A 19955-nucleotide genomic window follows, 5' to 3' on the forward strand; every position below is an offset into this window, starting at 1 on the left:
GGTGTGTGTGGGAGGGGGGTCTGTGTGTGTGTGTGGTGTCTGTGTGTGTAGTGTGTCTCTGTGTGTGTGTTGTGTGTGTCTGTGTCTGTGTAGGTGGTGTGTGTGTCTGTGTGTGTGTGTGGGAGGCGTGTGTGTCTGTCTGTGTGTGTCTGTGTGTGTGGTCTGTGTCTGTAGGTGGTGTTGGTATCTGTGTGTGTCTGTGTGTGGTGTCTGTCTGTGTGTGGGAGGTGTGTGTGTGTGGTGTGTGTGTCTGTCTGTGTGTGTGTCTGTGTAGTGTGTGTGTGTGTCTGTGTGTGTATGTGTGTGTGGTGTGTGGGAGGTGTGTGTGTTGTGTGTGAGCCGGGCCCCTGCCCGCGATGTCGGAGCGGGAGGGGTGCCCCCTGCAGGGCGCCATGAGGATGGTGAAGGCGGCCGTGCAGCTCGACGCCGAGGGGAGGGCCCTGGTGAGAGAAGGGCACGGGGGTCTCGAGGGGATGGGGATCGGGGGGTTCGATTCGTATCGATCACGGTGGGTTCGATTCGTATCGATCACGGTGGGATAGGGGGTTGACAAAACCCTTGGGGTGTTTATGCCATTTATTGTGAAAATTCCGTCACAGTTCCTATGATCGCTTTTTCATTGCTTTCATGGCTTTATTTTGGTGATTTCGAAAAGTGGTTTAGCCATGTTTGTTTGTTGTAGTACAGAGTTAGACTGATGGCCTTAATCTAAGTTGTCTTGTGGTTGTTGTTGTTGTTTGACTTGCATCCCACTGGGATGTTTGCACACAGCGTTGGTGTACACGATGTTTTTTCTGCAATATTTTGCTGTCTTTTCTTGGATTTTCTGTTTGCACTTAGTCACATATTCACTTTAAGATGTTTTCTTGTTCATGTTTTTGTGGTTGCACCCGATGCAAGAGCCGAATGGCTCACAGGGCTATACCTAATACATGAACTTGAAGGGGATGGTGGGAGCATCACTACCCGCTCCATACGAAACACCTGTGGAAAAGAGCTTTGGTGCTCATCGGATTTCTCAGATTGTAAGGGATGGAGATAACGGAGTGCTGGAACAAGTCGGGACGCGTGGTTATCTTGGTTTATATTAACACCGACATTAAAACAAAATTGCGTCGTTTATTCTTTAAGTTAATGTTTAATCTGTTATCGTTGTTAATATCGAAACATTGTTCAGCCTTCCTTTTCAGATGACATTTAAAAATAGAAAGAACATTTGACTAAAGACGAACGAGTTCAATTCGCGTTTATGATTGCCAAAGAAGGAAGCTGTAATATTTAAAAACAAACTCCTACATTAATTTCAGAAGATAATTCAAGCATGCGTTAATGTAAATGGAATTCAGTCCGAACATGTTGTTATAATGCATGAAATAACCCCGATGTGATTTGTTCAAATAATATAATCGTCATACGTGTCCTGATTTTTGGGCCATCCTGTATAGTACTGGATGTGGATGGATGAGTAGGCACTGTGTGCCTAGTGCCTACTCACCTACTCACCCAGCCACCCACTCACCCAACCACCCATTCACCCAGCCACCCACTCACCCAGCCACCCACTCACCCACTCACCCAGCCACCCACTCACCCACTCACCCAGCCACCCACTCACCCACTCACCCAGCCACCTACTCACCCATTCACCCACTCACCCAGCCACCCACTCACCCACTCACCCAGCCACCCACTCACCCAGCCACCCACTCACCCACTTATTCACCTACTCACTCATCTATTCACCCACTCATTCACCAGGGCCGTATTATCCAATAGGCCACAGTAGGCACTGTGCCTAGAGCCGACTCACTCATCCAGCCACCCACTCACTCATTCACCCAACCACCCATTCACCCAACCACCCATTCACCCAGCCACCCACTCATTCACCCAACTACCCATTCACCCACTCATCCACTCATTTACCCAACCACCCATTCATCCAGCCACCCACTCACCCACAGGGGCCGTATTATCCAAAAGGCCACAGTCGTCATTGTGCCTAGGGCCTACAAAAACAAATATTAACATGTTTTTTTGTTTGTATGATAAATAATGTAACCAAAATATCTTCTTGAATGAATATATTTACATAGCAAGCATAGGCACAGTTTATATACAAATATGCAGTGTCATGTCAGTCGTTTTTATTTTGTAATAAGGTGAGAGAAATTAACCACCGGAGTTGAAATTTTCGAGACTTTTTTTCCATTGCAAAATTAGCAAATGACACCTTCAAATTGTGTTCTTCGCACAGTCAAGCGAATGACAGCGGTGGTAGTAGTGACACGGGGCAACAGCAGCAGCAGCGTCAGCTGTAGAGAGTTGTCACTGAAGGTCCACGAAACACAAGTGCCCAGGGTCTACAAAGAACCTTCCTCCGGTCCTGATAGAGGGGGGAATCGCCTTCTACCTGCCAACCCGGGGTGTATGTTCAATCAATTAATTGTTCGTGCTCCCAGCCGATGTGTGACACTACAGGGCGGCCCTGTCCACGTGAGTGACAGGGAGTTTCCCGTGCCCTGCTGTTCGAGTGGAGCCAGCCCCCAAATGCATCTTAAAAAGTCCTCCTTCTTATTCGATCCCCAGCAAGGGAAAAACAGTTTCCCCACGTATATTATACCGTAGGCCATGTGTGGCAACAACGAATGTTGAGATGTATAAGATGTGTTTGTAGGGGATGGGGGGTGCGGGGGGGTATAGGAAAAGGTGGTTATCTTTGGGGTATTGATGTGTCAAACGTAGAACAACAGTATGGAGAGGTGTGTGTCGGAGTATACAATCTTTGTGCGCTTTTGTACATGGCGGTCCAGATGTCTTGTGACCCCCACTTCATTTGATCAAACTTTATTTATTTTTAAACAGGAATGAATATGCAAAGGAACAAAATTGTTAGGGGTCAATTCATTGGGGGGGGGGTCACCTGCATCACCCTGCGTTGCATGAAAATCCAAAAATGTAATGAGTTAGTACTGTTGTTTAAAATCATCGAATTGTGTACGATTGTTTTGTTAACGATTTTCGATTGTCATTACAGACATTTTTAGGTGCGCTAATGTTAACATAAAAAAACACACAACGTTGTGTAGTACAATGTTGTGTTGGGCATTTATCTCGTATAGGAAATCACCGTGCATTGAACTCTCTAATTTATTACAGACTTGTCATTCTGCATAGACTTAGTCTACTGTCCCCATGTTTTAGATGTGAGGGCAGATATGTACGTTAGGTACAGGACTACCCCTAAAATGAAATCATTATGCTTAACCTTAAAATCTTGTTCCTGACCCCTAACCATTGACCCCTATTCCTAATTATTAACTACATCTTAATCCTGAGCCCACAAAACCCAACGCCTAACCCCTAAAGACTGACTTATAATCCAACACCCTAACCCCTTATCCCAAAACCCTACCCTTAAACCACAACCCCATATCTATAACCACTAACTCCTAACTCTAAAACGCTAACCCGTAAAACCCTAACCCCTACCCATAAAGCTGCATAACGAACCCCTAACCGCTGGCTCCCAATCTTAACCTCTAAATCTTACGTTTTAAACAACACACAAAAACGTGTAACCCTAAACCCTAACGCCTTAACCCTACACACAAAAAAACGATTTAAATGACATCCCTTAACTACTGTATTTCATGAACTGACACTCAAGAAATCCCTGTGGTCAAAAAATGTGGGCTATCAGTTAACACAAATCTGTGGGGGCATTCGTAGTGCCAGAGGCTCAGATTGTTCGTGGTCTCTTCTCTGTAAGGGCCCAGAAGAATCCGAGGGAGGAGGGTTTGTAGATTTGTCTTGACTACTCCATTGACTCTGATGTACAGAATTCAAACTTAGGCCTTCAACCCTTCTTAGAATTGACCAAAAGCCAGTTGATGTATCTTTGTCCTCATGCAACCGTTGTGTATTATGTGGAGATTAATTGTGGTAGGTGCATTAGTTGTGACGTGTGTAGTCCATAATATAGGTTTTCTGGGTAAGATCGCATGAATATGAATGTGTCGTTAAACCCGCAAACACCCGACGCAGCCAATTAGTAAGGTTTGTCACGGAAACAAAACTTGCCAATTCATTACTAGTACAGCACACCGGTGTGTTGGAGAGTAAACCCACAACAACGTTTACAATTTGAGTACTGTGACGTTTTGCCGGTAATTACAACAACCAGCATCATCAGGCGACAGCCAGAGTTGTGCAGTGCTTGTAATTGTAAACATGTGTAGTGCTTGTAATTGATGTCAAGCGAAATGTGTTGACGTGAAGGGGTGCTTGGATGAGGGGAATTCCACGACCGCTGGGCGGTGAGCGAACTCGGTTCGCGAGATGGTACCCCAAGGTGCCTCTGAGCGCGTGAAGCATTGGGAGACATATCAGACAATTCTGGGCCATTCCTGGGTCACTGAGCCCCAGAGGTCGCAACCGGGTACCCGATACCAGTACCCTACCCGATACCCGGCTACCAGTACCCGGCCGGGTACGGGCACCCGTTTGCGACCCTGGTGCGGCCGGGTACGGGTAGGCCGTGAGTCACTGGTGAGTAACCGTTTGTTACTCATTTCGGGTAGGTTACCGGTACGGGTAGGGAACGGGTACCCATTTACGACCCTGGTGCGGCCGGGTACGGGTACGGGTAAGGAATCAAAACCCGTTTGCGACCTCTGCTGAGCCCATCTGCCGGTGACCGTGGAAGGTCGAGTGAGGTTATGTTTAGAGTGTGGGCTTGCCTAGCGGTACGTCTAAATGCGAGCTCTGCACATATATATGGGGAATTGCACTCTTCTTTAAACTATTTCACCAAAAAGATCTGTACCAAGAGGGATGTAACCTATTTTCAAGCTTGTTACAGTATTTGTTGACACACAATTCAAGGAATGCTGATGGTCACAGTCTGTGAACACTGTGCCAGCATTTGAGGCTTATGCGTGTTTACGTTTTGGAGGGCAGGGTTGGGAAACCCACGGTCCTATGACCAAAACCTCATTTCATACTGCCCCCAGCCACATGAGGCCTGCATCTCAGCTGCATTGATTGGGTACTAGAGGGGAATCATACTGGTAGGAACCTCCTGGTTACACCAGCCCACAAGGGATTATTGTGTCCGTTCGTCTGTCATACAGGGAGGGCTGGGTGGGGAGGGAGGGGCTGGCTGGGGAGGGTGGGGAGGGGCTGGGTGGGGAGGGTGGGGCTGGGTGGGGGGTGGGAGGGGTGGGGCTGGGTGGGGAGGGGCTGGTCACCCCGTGGTGCCCTTATAAAACTCAACGTTTAACCTACTCACGCCGGCTTGTGCCCGCCCTCACATTCGGCCATATTTGCGGAATACACCACACCGCCGTTGACCCTGACCATTGACCGAGCAACCCAACGTTCCTACCAGCTCCCTCCGCAGGAATGTGTTCAACCTGGCAACACCGTGTTTATGTTTTTAGCACACTCAGTCACTTCGAACACTGCAAAGACCTCATGCGGTGGCAGACGCTCCCGTACAATTTGCGTTATTATTGGATGACGCCGAGGTGTGAGTTAACGTGGGACTTCTAACGATATTTGAAATTCCTGTTCGGCCCTCGTTAATGAAAAGGTCCCCACCCCATGTTGTATGTTGTTTGTAGACCGCACTATGAACACATAACAAAACACTGTTAAAAACTCTAACAGAGAGGTGAAATTCCTCCCCGTAGAGGGTATTCATTCTAGATTTGAAGCTTTTATTAGAATTTTTTTTTTGACCTACGTGACTTTACCGAAAAAACCTAAGAGTATGAATTCTTGCAGTCACGAAAGCTTCAAATCTAGAAGTGTCTCGAGTTGTGTGTGAGTTGGCGATGTTGAAGCCCCCACAAGGTTTGTATCCGGAGCTGACGAGCACGTGTGGTTGTCTGCAGGACGCGTACCGCGCCTACCTCTCCAGCATCGCCCACGTTAGCCAGGCGCTGCTCACCGTCGCTGAAGAGAGACCGGCAGCCAATGGGGCCACTGCTGGTAAGACGTGGGGGCGAATACAGCCACACTGATCGCATTGCACGGTGGCCAGGAGATTGCAGTACTGTATAGCAATTTGGCTTCTGACCACCGTTTGTGCAGACCTTTGAGTGATATCTGATCGAATGTGTGGGTTTTTTTCTAGGTCCTCCAATATCATCCTGTCTTTTGGCAAGACTGACCTTTGCCATAGTGATAGTGCAGTTTTCGTTTACACAGAGGCATTTTACGTAAGGATATTACTTGCTATAGTACCCCACACCAGGTCAAAGCTGGGTTTACCGAGTCAATGCTCATTTCCTACAAGTTGTAAGCACAAAGCATTGCTTATTAAGGCTCGTTAGGTCAGAACAGCAAGAGCACTTTGGAGACCATGAGAGATGTCGACTTGCAGCATACGTATATCCTTGTTTGTTTACATGGTAGTAGAATAGTCACACGTTCTATTTAATGTTTCTGTAAATTGATTTATATTAATATGATCAGTATAAACATAATCTGCCCGAGTATACTCATGCTACAAGTGATTAATTGTTTGACTGGTATATACAAGCAATATTTTTTTACTTCTGATATGACACAGTTGCTTTTATTCTGATTCTATTTGCTTTATTGGCTGATTTATTGACTGGTCTTGCAGAGTAATATTTGTGACCCAAGTCACTCGCACATGAGACTCATCCTGGTCTCTTGAGTTTTCACCCGGGTCAACAAAATAAACTTAAACTTGACAAGCTTGGAGATGCCTTCATCCGGCAGATGAATTATCATGGATGATGATTATGATGATGACGACGACGACGAGTGGCGTATCGCTGCCACCGCTGTGTCCTGTGCAGAGTGCAGAGTGGTGTTCTCTTTACCCCGCAGGCCTCTCTGTCCTGGAGGACAAGCTGCTGAGGCTGGTGGAGCACAGCGTGGAGCGTGCGCGGGCGACAGGCACAAGTCTGCCGGCGCAGCGTGACCACTGTGCCGGTAAGGCAACGCTGGACACTTCGCCAAGCGCTGCGGGCAACCTTTTGGTGGATCTCAATGGGCCCTGCGATCCACCGGACGGCAATGACCAACAATTACCCACATCATATACTATAGACATATACTGTAGACATACACTGTAGACATACACTGTAGACATATACTGTAGACATTGCCTATAGACATACAAAAATTACTTTGGCCATGTATTGGTAGTTTTTTTATTTATCTATGTGTATTAATTCTTAGTTGGGGTTTTTTTACTTGCCATCGGTCGTAATGAAGGTTCTTGCAAAGGTTCACCGCAACACCCCTGCACCCCGCTTCCCCCAACCGGAGTCGGTTGACCATTTCGTCGCGGTTAAGGATCGTGATTTGATTCGGAATTCGGTGATTTTCCCGTTGTGCATTACGTCAACCGATCACGTTAACTCTCGCCTCCGTGGAAGATGTAAGCGAGCACTGAGTACTTATCACTGAACACAGGAGGTCCCTGCTTCTCTGTGCTCGCTCTCCATCTATCATCGTACTTAGGCATCTAATAATCGAACGATTTATAGATTTAAATAAAAAAACATTGCTAGCACACACGATACATGCACCCAATTGTGCATATTAATGAAGCGTTTCAATTGTATATGTCGTATTTCAGGGTTCGGCTAGCGTCTGCTCACGGACCACGTGACATGATATGGCATTATTACATTCCTAATCAAGCCCTGATTAAAATGCTTCAAATGACGCGCAGTGTGTGCGCGCGTGCACGTGCGCCGGCGATGCCTGGTAGTAACCTCCGGCGCTGCTGTACAGATGGGTGCAGAGACGTGCACGTGACTGGCGGTGCAGGAGAACGCGGCGCAGACGCGGACGGTGGCTGCCCTCCCAGCGTGAAGACGGCGGCGCAGCCAGGCCCGGAGTCCACAGTTGAGGGCGACCGGCCGCTGCCCAAGCCTCGGACGAACATCCTCCGAGCCTTCCCCTCCCCGACGCTCTTCCAGAAACAGCAGCAGGAATCATCGGTCTCCTTCAAGCGGTGATTTCTTTTTCTGTCGCTGCTGTTGAGCACAGTATCCGTAGTCGTAGCTCATCTTTATTTGAACTTAGGCAGGGTAATGATTTTTTTGGAAGAGCAATGGCAGAGTGGTTCTTGCACCTCCGCTATGGATCGGTGACCTGAGCCGACGGCGAGTGGTGTCGCGGCAACTTCTCTCGTTCGTGCCGTCTTGCTTGTATTGTCGTCGCCGTTTCTTCTGTCCTGTTCGTTCCGGTTATCTTACACGTTTGCCTGCGGCACGCATACATGTTACACGATTCGGGGGCCACGCTATTCGATTGTTAATGCAGCTGCCTGGCAATAATTGCACTTGTTTTGGTGATGCCAAGATGGCTGTTGTCAGGGACGCAACTCTCAACGTTGAATTGTTTGCGGTGGCAGGAAGTTGGGCCCGGTAGAGGAGGCACGTGTGCAGAACATGAAGCTGATGGCGGCATACCGCGCACGCATGTCTCGACTCAACCCACGGCACGCGTCCGCCAAGACTGCGCTCGTGAGTTATACACGCGCCTCGTAAAGTCTCGCTTCCTCTGCCCATGGCTGACCATTTCCGTCCACTGGTTCCCAATCCCGAATCAATTTCAAGATCGCACCATCTTCAGCATTCTCCATCGACTCACCCCCCCCCCCCCCCGCTTACCTCTCCCATCTCATCTTAACCTACTCCCCACCGTGCACTCACTGCCCCCGCAATGCAATTGGCGGGAAATGAATGAAAATATGTACGAGCTCAGGGTTGTTGCGTGTGACCCATACAGAACCTGAGCTTGGAGCGGCGAATGATGGAGAATCTTCTCATTGCCAAGGCGCAGGAGACCGCCGTATCCTACCCCCTGGCTCTTAATCTCCGTGGCCCATGGGTCGCGCCTCTGCTCTTGAACACCACTCGGCGTTGGGGTTGGGCGGCGGCAGTTTGGCAACGCAGTGGTAACACTCGTGTCTCGTAGCAAGGAGGGTCCGAGGTTCAATTCCCAAATCGGTCGCCTTTCTTCGTGGAGTTTGTCTGTCCTCCCTCCTGTTCTGCGCAAACACTGTGGCCGGTTCCTACAGTCGTGCCTTGACGAGAACCATCTCTCAGCTGCAGCGGAAGATGGTGGAGCGAAGACAGAGGCTGAGGGAGGAGGCTGACAGGTGAGCTCACCGGCAATGGGCCCCTGGGAATTCGCTGCCTCCCTGTGTGGTAAATCTGTTGGGTCTCTCCAAAGCTCCCCTAAACAAATTGTCAACGTCCCCCCCCCAAAAAACTTTCCGGAAGGCAGTTTAAATCTGTAAATGATGAGGAAATTCATCACATCAGCGTTAGCGCAAGCCCGGAAACAAACGGTTTCGACAGTACACTACAACGTGCACTGTATGCACAAATGCTCTCAGCCTCGTGCATAATGCAAAAGCCACCAGTTCCTGAAGAACTGCATTTTGGTCATCTTGTCTGAAGTCAGCATCAATAAAATTGAGACAATGTGACCATCCGACGGGCAGCAGTTAGACAAAGCGGCAACTGTAGCCCGGCTTCGTCAATATTAGGACTCGTCAATACAGCCACCAGAAGCTCACGGCTGTCTGGAGTAGGCCCAGGACTGGATTCAACATCACCGCTGATGTTAGCTGTGGCCAGGAATTGAACTCTGGTCACCAGGCTCGTAGCGCGGTGCGCTTAGCACTGCACCACCGCTCCACCCTCAATACGGTCCTGAAACGTGCACACACGCATGCACACACGCATGCACACACGCATGCACGCACGCATGCACGCACGCATGCACGCACGCACGCATGCACGCATGCACGCACGCATGCACGCACGCATGCACGCACGCATGCACGCACGCATGCACGCACGCACACACGCACACACGCACGCACACACGCACATCGACACCGATCTCTTCACATTCTCGGGCGACGTTCACACAAACGCCAAACGAACGCACAAAGCAAACGCGTCGCTGACGTCCCCTTCTCCCCTGTGGGTGGCAGGCGCCTCTCCCAGAATGCCGCACTGTCGGCCACGGAGCCGGAGCGACGCAGCGTGTTGGCCCGCGTGCTGGAGTACGAGCAGGACAACGTGAGTCTCTCTCCGCTCCTCCGCTCGCACGGCTCCTCCACTCTCCTGGTGGAACCAAAGTGAACGAGGGCTCTTGGAGTTGTTCACACGGGGAGCCGGCCACCGTTTTGGTGGCCTTAACCGTGTTTCGCTCGCGCGTTTGTACATCCTGTGATTTCTGTGTCGTGTGTGTGTGTGTTGGCGTGTACCGCTGCTTTCAAGTAATCTCGTGTTTGTGTATTATATTTGTTGATGCCTGTGTTGCTCACTTCAGTGTGCGCTTATGTGTTGTTTTGTGTTTCAGTGTGCGCGCGTCTGCGCCTTGTACGTGTGTGTGTGTGTGTGGGTATGTGTGCGTGTGCTTATACTCTGTACTTATGCGTGTATGTGTCTGCATGCATGTGCCCGTGTTTATGCTCTTTGTGCGCGTGTGTCTGTGTCTTTGTGCGCACGTGTGGGATGCCAGGAGTGGCCGAGGCAGTGGAAGGCTCGGCTCCGGGAGCGCCCCGACGACTCCGCGCTGGTCTCGGCTCTCATCTCCACGCTGCTCAGGTGCCGCTCGGTCTCCTTGCTCTGCCTCTGTTACAACTCCAGAGCGACGTGGCTCGCGGCGTCCCCCTGCTCAGCCGAGCACGAGGGAGTGGGGGGGGGGGCAGTGCGCTCTTCACCACTCGCAACCCAGAGCCAGCGTTGGAAATTTCACATTCCGATAGCAAAAGCCAGTCCGTCCGTCCCGTGTCTTTTTATTTTGGTGGGGCGGGGAGGGGGGAGGGGGAGTGTAATCCCCTTAAAATCTAAATATAACATAAAATATAGTTTCCTCTCTCGAAGATGAAGACTTAAATGGCGTGCAAAGCAGTGTTAGCTGCGTCTCAATGCTACGTATTAGACGCGATGCACCCAGTAGTCTGCCTGTAAGGCCGACGAGGAACTGACACTTGCTCCTGTTGCCAACAAACTTTCCCCCGTGTGGTCGGATCGTCAAAGCTCTTAACCGGCACCTATATTGGGCTCGGTAGACCTTGCCAATTGATGGGAATGTTGCAGTTTCCCTGAGGTGGTGGTGAGGGCGATGAATAGCGGGCAGTGTTGGGCTATAATGACCGTGTTGTTGAGGACGATGTGGGTCGTTATTTCGGCGTTTGAACTGTCTCTCCGCAGTATATACACGGCGTTGAAAATAAAGCGCTGCAATAAACCCTCTTATTGACTTTGAGACGAGTGAATTTTGTACCCTTAAGGGGCTTTTTTAGACTTATTGGCTCTTTGTTTTATAGCAGAGCTTGTCTTAAGAGCTGTGTGTGTGCGCACGCATTCATGCGTGTGCATTTGGAATTTCAGTCCCAAGTCTCATCGGTTTAATTCATGTCATCACTCTCTTAGTCTGGTCAACTGAAGCAGTCAAACATTGTGTCCACTCTTGGTGATTTAATGTAGACTTTGGGTGCACGATATCCCCTCCCGTTCCCATATCATAAGATCAGCATATCGGTGAACTCTGTACAGTATACCCCCTCCACTTAAGGACGGTAATTGATTCCATGAAACTGGTCGTAAAGTGATTTGGTCGTTATGTGAGTATAAGAGATGCACGTTATTGGCTTAATTCGTTCCGACAGAATCAAAAGTTACCTTTTCACCCAAAAAACGTACTTTACATTATTTATACACAATGGACATTACGTAAAAATACTAATAAGGAGGTCCCATGATAATACTAATAACATTATAAACACATAAGAATAGGGTTTTCCCCTTTTTTCTGGCAACAAAACTGAAACCTTTTCACGAGAAATCATGTCTGCATTAACCACAATACTTGTGTTCAGAATACAAACAAAAAACATACTCTGATAATTTATGCATTGTCCTTGAAACTGATTGGTCCACACCAGAGACCGCTTTCTTTTGAGCCTCATTTCAAACGGTGTCAGACCAGAGGACGCCAAAAGACGTACAGCACAAAGTCAACGCACTATCAGAGTAATGAGAGCTCGGGGTGAGCATCTACATCATGGGACCTCCTTTGCCAGTATCAAAATATACTAATAGGGTTTTCCCTTTTTTTCTGGCAACAAAACTGAAACCTTTTTAGAAGGAATCATGTTCTTGGTTCTTTCGGTAAAGTCGCGTAGAAGGGAAATAATAAAATAGTATATTTATATTATTTCAATAATATATTTATATTATTTTATTATTTCCCTTCTACGTGACTTTACGGAAAGAACCAAGAATATGAATCCCTGCGGTCACGAAAGCTTTAAAAAAAAAAATAAGGAATCATGTCTGCATTAACCACAATACTTGTGGTCAGAATGCAAACAAACATTATAAACACATAATTTTAAAAGGAACATGATTAATCGATGCATTAATATTTACTGTTCCGACAGCAGCCCGTCGTTAACGGGGGAAAGGTCGGTAAGCGAACACGTTGGGCTCTATGGAGGCCCGTCGTTAAGTGATTAGTCATTAACAGCGGTGGTCGTTAAGAGGGGTTCTATTGTAAATCCTTTCATAAACACATTTGGCCCACTACCGTATTTGGGCTTCCTCAGTTAACTTGCGGTCTCTAACGACGTTCCTAATTTATCGCAGTCTGCGTCTTTATACGGACTCGATCATTTTGTCCTGTCAATTTCGTCTCGTCAGTCGGGCTCTAGTCAAGGGTGGGTTACCGTCATCATCATCAGCGTTCCACCATTACCCGGTCCACTCGCAGCCCTCATCGACTTAAAATCGTCGCAAATTTCACGACGATAATTGACACTTGCTTGGCGTTTCATCGCCCGCAGCTGCGGGGAGCACCCCCTGACTCAGCTGCTGCAGGAGCAGCAGCTGAGAGTCTACAAGAAGCTGCACCCCCTTGTGAGCAAAGCCACCCAGGGTCAACTCGGGGACGACGGCGACGGCGGCGACGGCGGCAGTGGTGGCAGCGGCACCCCGGAGGCAGCACCAGCAGCACCAGCAGCAGCAGCACCAGCAGCAACAGCAGCAGCAGCACCTGCGCCCAGTGCTCGCTCTCCCCTCGGCCCAGACGTGGCTTCGCACGGCGCGGATTGTGGGATAACGGAGAGAACCAAGCGGGCCGTCGTGGTGCAGAAGTTGGCACCAGAGTCTGGGGAAGAGAGACCGAGCGTCAAGGCAGGCTGGGGAGCGTCCCCAGACTCCCGCGTGGAAGGTGCGTGCGTGCGTACGTAGGTGCGTACGTAGGTGCGTGCGTGCGCGTCACTCGCAGCAGATAATCGCGAGGAGAGGCGTTGTCTGCACGGAGTGTCCATGCTGAACCCCACCAGCTTTTACAATCAAAGTCTCTCTGCTCAATTTAGCATCGCGCGGCCTCTTTTACGTTCGTGGCTTAAACATTCCACGTTTCTACGGCTCTTTGCGACTGTGATTGCAGAAATAGACAAGGGTCAGATACATCACCCCCTTTCGCCCAACCCACACTGATCAGTTTGGTGAAGTATGGCAAAACACGGTGTGGGGGGTGCCTTCATTCAGCAGTGGACTGTATTTTTGTAAAAACAAAAAAACGTGTTCTCTCGTCTTTCCAGCCACCAGTCCACTGGTATTCTTAACGTTTAGAAATTCCCCCCTCGGGCAGTGGAACGTGCTTTAGATGAGGCTCTCAAGCGCTGGTGTGTACATTGAGTGGCCGGCGCGTCCCGTCTGCCGCCAGACGCCCGAGGAGTGCCCAGAGACGGCTCCTTCGAGGAGCTGGGCGTGGAGCTGACCGGGCGTGAGGGCGAACTGCTTCGTCGCGGCGATGACGACGACGAGGAGGACGAGGAGGGGAGGGGGAATGCCGCCCTGCGCTTCATGGAGGAGCAAGCACTGCGAGAGCACCTGAAGATCATCGTCAACGATGTGCACACCTGCATGGGTGACTATAGCCCGCGTCATCAAAGTCACCATCGTCACCATCGTCACCATCCATTATGTATCTCTGCGTGCGTTTGATAGCCTTCGTAATCGTCGTTTACACCTGCACGGGTGTCAATCCTTCGTAAACATCGTCATAATGGTCGTCATCTATATTATTGTCATCATCATTTATCACGTACCGCCTGCGTGGGTGAATGGTTATAATCATCTGCATGGAGTAGAATTCATGGTCGTCGTAACACGCGCAAGAGGGCCTTTGTCTAGACGGTAATTAAGCACCTGCATGAGTGTCTGCTCTGTGTGTACTGCCTTTTGTCTGTGTGCTGCACTCTGCCAGAGCTGTCTGTGTGCTGTGTGCTGCGTGTGCTGCAGATTCTCTGCTGGAGCTGTGTACTATGTGTGTACTGTGTGTGTACTGCGTGTGTACTATGTGTGTGCTGCGTGTACTGCGTGTGTACTGCGTGTGTGCTGCGTGTGCTGCAGACTCTCTGCTGGAGCTGTCTGTGCTGCGTGTGTACTGTGTGTGCTGCAGACTCTCTGCTGGAGCTGTCTGTGTGCTGCGTGTGCACTGTGTGTGCTGCAGACTCTCTGCTGGAACTGTGTGCTGTGTGTGTACTGCGTGTGTACTGTGCGCTGTGTGCGTACTGTGTGTGCTGCAGACTCTCTGCTGGAGCTGTGCGTCCTGGCGTTCGAGCAGCTGGAGTCTCCTGCGGGGCGCGATCAGTGCCTGGCGAGTCTGGAGGAGGCCTTCTTCAAGCCCCTGTGGCCTCCCCTCCTCGCCCTCTTCAGGTCTCTGTCCCCTTCCTGCCCAAGTCCAGGCTCAAGACCCCAACGCGTTGTTCTGGCTACGACCGACTGACCTGCCGCTCCTCCGGAATAGCAATGTGTGGAGCCATCTGCGTGATGGGCATCGTCTCACGGTTTCTGTACACAGGTGGTTCTCCTTACCCTGGGGTGCACGCTCCCCGCAGCTGCGGGCAATGAAACGGCAAGCAAGTGTCAATTATCGTCGTGAAATTTGCGACGATTTTAAGTCGATGAGGGCTGCGAATGGTGGAACGCTGATGATGACGACGTTAACCCACCCCAGACTAGAGCCCGACTGACGAGACGAAATTGACGGGACAAAATGATCGAGTCCGAGATGCCCTTCCTGGGGGGTGCGAGGCATGGCCAGATTTTTGTTTAGAAGGTAAATCATCGAAAACACAAATGATGTAGGTAACAATGACTTTGTTTCATCACGCGACCCACGTACTAACATTATAAACGTCTTAAAGATTGAGAACCAATGGGGTGCAAGTCTGCAGTGAAGGTTAAGAACGACTGCATTCCACCGTGTTGAGACGCATCTGCCTTGAGACATTCGCATGAATCCACATTGTCACTCCTGCGCGACTATTCTGCTACACGTTAAACAATGATGAAAAGAACGCAACACTGTGGGGCCTTAAAACGAACTATATAGTCGGCTTTACTCTTTCTGGCAATAAAACAGGAGGTGTTAAGATATTCAAACACCAAATAGCTACCTATTGCAGAGCATCACGTCTCCACTAACCAACACGCACTTGCGGCAAAAACATGCAAACAAGGGCAATGTCTGATGGTCTTTTTCACCAAACTTCATACTGGCAAAAAAGTCCCATGGATATGCGCAGACAAAAATCGGCGGCATTTTGAGCAGCGGGGCCCCTCTTCATAGGACAAGCGCGGTGCGGCTTTAGCGCTTCTCGGCGTCTTGACGAGCCACCGACGCTTCCAGGTTCTTGCGAGCGCCCCCCCCCCCCCCTCTCGTGAAGCCCCTGGCGTGTCCATGGGGAGCTTCAGTTGCCCCCCCCCCCCCCCCCACCATGCATTGTGACCGCCGCTTTGTCGTGTCGAGCTGCACTAAAATAAAGCACGAGCCGCTGGCGGGGTTGGGTGACCCCCCCTCCGCATTTCTCCCCCCTCCGCTCAGGATGGTTCACGGCGCGGAGGAGCGGGCGCTGGCGACGTGGATGGCGGCGTACGCCCTCGCGACGCCCGGCGACCTTGGGGTGCCCCCCGAGCTGCGGCTCGTGCCGGGCTGCGGCCACGCGGCCGGCCCCCCCCGGCGACGCCGCGGCCGACGTCTCCTCCTCGGAGGGCGACGGGCGAGTTGATTTCCCGTACGGCGCCGCGGTGGAGGAGCTGAGGAACCTCGCCCAGCACTGCTGCCCGCAGCGCAAACTCGACTGCATCGGTAAGACGCGTGCGCGCGCGTTTGGCAAAGCAGTGGCTTTCACACTTGCTTTGTGCGGCGGCCCCCCCTAATCAAGATCACTTGGCCCCCCACACCCTCCTTCTCAACGCCTGCGCACCCCCCACCCCCCTCAGGTTACGGTACGCAGGTCGCATGCCCACGCCTCTATTAAATGGAGTTCGGCATTTGTTTCGTGTCGTGTATCGGTGTGTTTTGTCGCCGCGATGTGGGACGAACGTACCCCCAGATGTTCTCCTGCACAGTATGCATGCTGCATCCTGCACCCCCCCCCCCTTCCTCCTCCAAAAGGCTTTTGTGGGGGCACAACCCTTGGGCTGAGTACCGCTGCCTATCAAGGCTCTTTTGGGAGATCTTTGTGAACGGTTTTTTTTTATCTAGATTGAAAACCCGTTTTTTGAAAACTCCTTTTTGTATTTGATTTGTTGTCCTTCCCCCCCGCACATCCAAGTAGCTCGGTTGGCCACGTACGGGCGGTAAACAAGTTCACCACACATGCGTGTTTATCGCGTGTGTGTGGCGTGTTTGTGGCGTGTGTGGCGTGTGTGGCGTGTTGTGCCGCAGTGCGGACCACGAGACAAGTGTGCGAGTGCGTGGAGAGCTTCTACGAGCACCAGGAAGCTGCCTTGAGTCCACCCGCCATGTAAGAGGAGCGAAGCGCTCACCCAGCAAACACACACACACACACAGTGCCATTATCATCTCCAGTACGGCCCTGTGGGTGTGTATTTACTGTGGTGTATGTAAAGTATGTATGTAGGTTTTTTTTTTCTTTAGTGATTATATTTATGCAATGTGTGTGATGTAATGATTTATGGTTAAAATTCAAGACTGTCGCACTATGATAAACATTGTTGGTAATTTTATATTTAAAGCCAGAGCATTAGAATGTGTATTGCTACCATTTATAGGCACGTATGTATGATGTTAAACTTCTTTTGCATCTTCTTGGTACTTTCGGTAAAGTCACGTAGAAGGGAAATAATAAAGTAATACAAATAAAACATAATAAAATACAATTCTCACGACGTTTCGGCCACAACGCAAGCAGCCGTCCTCAGGTGAAGAACAGGTCTGTCGGAAAGACAGCGTCTTTTGCATCCTACGTAGCCAACCGTGCTAACTGGAGGTGCGGGGGAAGGACAACTCTGGTGTGGTGTGTTCCCGTCCGTGTGTGTGTGTGTGCGCGCGTGGGGAGCGGTAGTGTAGCGGTTAGCGCGCTGCGCTATGAACCTGGCAACCCGAGTTCGATTCCCGCTCACGGCTAACACCAGTGACAATTATCTGAACCAGTCCTGGGCCTCCCCTAGGTCGACTCAGCCTTAAATGAGTACCTGGTGCGATGTGTAAACATCGCCACTGGGGAGACAAAGGCGGTCGGGCGTGGTGCTGGCCCACCCACCCCCTCGTGTACCGTTCCGGCCTTCATAGGTGCTCGCTAACAGCACTTGCCCCTACAGTCTGTTAAGGCTATACGGGGGATCTTTGTTTTGTGCGCGCGTAGTGGGGCGGACGATCTGCTGCCCATCCTCGCGTTCGTGGTGCTGCGGAGTCAGCTGCCCCAGCTCATCTCCGAGTGCGCCGCTCTCGAAGAGTTCATCCACGAAGGGTAAACTTCTCACCGCGACACGGCAAGGGCGGGGAGAGCCTACTGCGGCTCACAGGCCAGAAACCGTCCCACGACTTAATTTCACACTGCCCTCAAATTCATTTCACACTGCTCGGGTGCATGTACCAGGCCGTGCAACTCTTTTCACGAGGCCCAGGCACTTTGAAGCGGGCCCGCCCAACGATATGTTATTACCGCAGAAATCATGCCTCCACTAATCGGCTACAATTGTGGAATATTTTTAAAATGGAAAAAAAAACTTTGCTTCCAATTGTAGTGCATCAAGTTACGTTTTGCCACAAGGCTCTCTAACATGTGTGTGGCGCATGCCTGGTTTGTGCATGTTTATGTGCACGTATATGTAGCGGTTAACGCGCTGAGCTACGAATGTGGCGGCCAGAGTTCGATTCCCGCTCACGGCCAACACCGGTGACGATTATCTGAACCGGTCCTGGTGCATAAACATCGCCACTGGGGAGACAAAGGCGGTCGGGCGTGGTGCTGGCCAAACACCCCCTCGTGTACCGTTCCGGCCTTCATAGGTGCTCGCTAACAGCACTTGGCCCAACAGTCTGTTCAGGCTACACGGGGGATTTTTTTCTTTGTATTTTTGGCATCGTGGGGAGCACAGGTGGGGCATCTGCCAACCAACTTGGTCGGTCAAACCATAACATCTGGGTCTGTTGTCCCGTGACCTCCCGCCAGCAGAGCCTACCACACCGCACACGAAGGCCTCCAAAGTCCACCTAGCCGTGGTGACGCCACCGCCACTTAGGAGGCGAATGGCGGCTGTTGTTGTATGTGCATGACCGGTGCGTGCACGTGCCTCTGACCCTGGACAGATACCTGATGGGGGAGGAGGGCTACTGCCTCACATCCGTGCAGACGGCGCTCAACTCGGTGACATCGCTTCCCATACCTTGCGGACAGCCGCCAACGTAGCGCCACCTCCTCACGGCCGCGGATCCACGCCTCAGCACCGTCCCTCCTCGGGGCCGTCACCAAACGCCGAGCAGAAGCGCGACAGGGGAGACCCACGTGCAATCTGGGGTGACGAGTGGTCGGCAAGGGCCCTCCCCGTGTTCTGTCTTCGCGCGTCTCCAGCGGTTGATGCCAAGACGTCTTGGTGCCACGCCGCGAGGCGTTCGCGCGACACCCGCGGCGATCGCAGCCATGCGGCTGCAGGGTTTTAACGCTGCTGCCTCTACCGAGTTGCAACAATCGGCCACCACATGAGGAGAACGCCTCCTCAAGCCGCCACCGCTCACCACCCGCCCCCAACCCCCCCTTCTTTCTCTGCGTATCTCCGGCAGCAAGATAAATGACATCACTGAAGAGCAGAATGCCTCAGTTTTGGCTCCTCTCCGTCAGTGGAATCAGTGGGGAAAAACATCACAGCTGCAAGAAGGCCGATTGTGTCACGTGATCTCATGTACAGTACAGCTACATCCCTTTCATCAATCCACTTCTGGGCTCTGGCCCTCCTGTCGTACGGGGATCGTGGTGAGCAGACCAACGGGGAGCATAGAAGTACAGTACAGCAATGTGTTCTGCTGCACTTCCCTCTGTCGCCCATAACGTAGTCCTGCCGCCTATAACACCTTGTATACATATACTTGGCAGTCACATATCCATGGTCAACCCCGATAAGTTTTGGAGATCTGCCGTATTCTCCGGGTGATTTGATCATAGGCAGGTCAAACCAAATATACCGTACAAAATAATGAAACAACTTCTAATGCAGTGGTACTTGCCATCACAAAGCAAAACACTCACCACAAATCTTCGAGGTACGTAAGTGAAAAAAAAAACTGTGCACCAATGCTGTAATTACAATTTCTGTAAAAGAAGGAATATGTAGTTTTGTGCAATTGTGTTATTGTTGATGTTGCCGGGTTAAGAAAGCCATATTGCCGCTTGCTTTTATGGCAAGTGCAGCGATGGGGTTCATCGCGTGCAGAAGATGGCCTGAAGCCCACAAACCAATGTGCGTCAAGAAGAGACTTCTCATCCAGACAGATTATTATATAATAAAAGCCTAACGGTTATGCAGTTCTGTAGTGTGCATTTTTTAAAAATCACATTTGCAAAGCCCCCAAAGCTACAACATGCCAAGCGGGTCAGGCACGATAGATAATGGTCAATC

The 19955-nt window shown here is 50.8% G+C and overlaps 1 protein-coding gene across 3 annotated transcripts; it reads left to right on the forward strand.

Moving 5' to 3' along the window:
• The first annotated feature begins 217 nt into the window (after positions 1-217).
• Positions 218-19857, forward strand: VPS9D1 (VPS9 domain containing 1). 3 transcript variants are annotated; one of them, XM_078612053.1, is made up of 17 exons: positions 218-231; positions 320-443; positions 5901-5997; positions 6868-6972; positions 7783-8005; positions 8408-8519; positions 8785-8847; positions 9105-9157; positions 10004-10091; positions 10537-10622; positions 12866-13251; positions 13753-13956; positions 14442-14747; positions 15919-16182; positions 16765-16843; positions 17705-17809; positions 18652-19857. In XM_078612053.1, the coding sequence occupies exons 2-17, from the start codon at positions 357-359 to the stop codon at positions 18749-18751; spliced, it is 2358 nt and encodes a 785-aa protein (XP_078468179.1). In that variant the 5' UTR covers positions 218-231; positions 320-356; the 3' UTR covers positions 18752-19857. The 3 variants fall into 3 exon arrangements, 2 of the variants coding, with proteins under 2 accessions (XP_078468179.1, XP_078468180.1); XR_013587890.1 differs by lacking the exons at positions 218-231; positions 17705-17809; positions 18652-19857 and having other exon boundaries at positions 266-443; positions 14442-14892; XM_078612054.1 differs by lacking the exons at positions 218-231; positions 15919-16182; positions 16765-16843; positions 17705-17809; positions 18652-19857 and having other exon boundaries at positions 266-443; positions 14618-14905.
• Positions 19858-19955: the final 98 nt, after the last annotated feature.

This window comes from Lampetra planeri, chromosome 37 (genome assembly GCF_965212315.1).
Source record: "Lampetra planeri chromosome 37, kcLamPlan1.2.h2, whole genome shotgun sequence".
In the NCBI taxonomy this organism is placed as follows: Eukaryota; Metazoa; Chordata; class Hyperoartia; order Petromyzontiformes; family Petromyzontidae; genus Lampetra; species Lampetra planeri.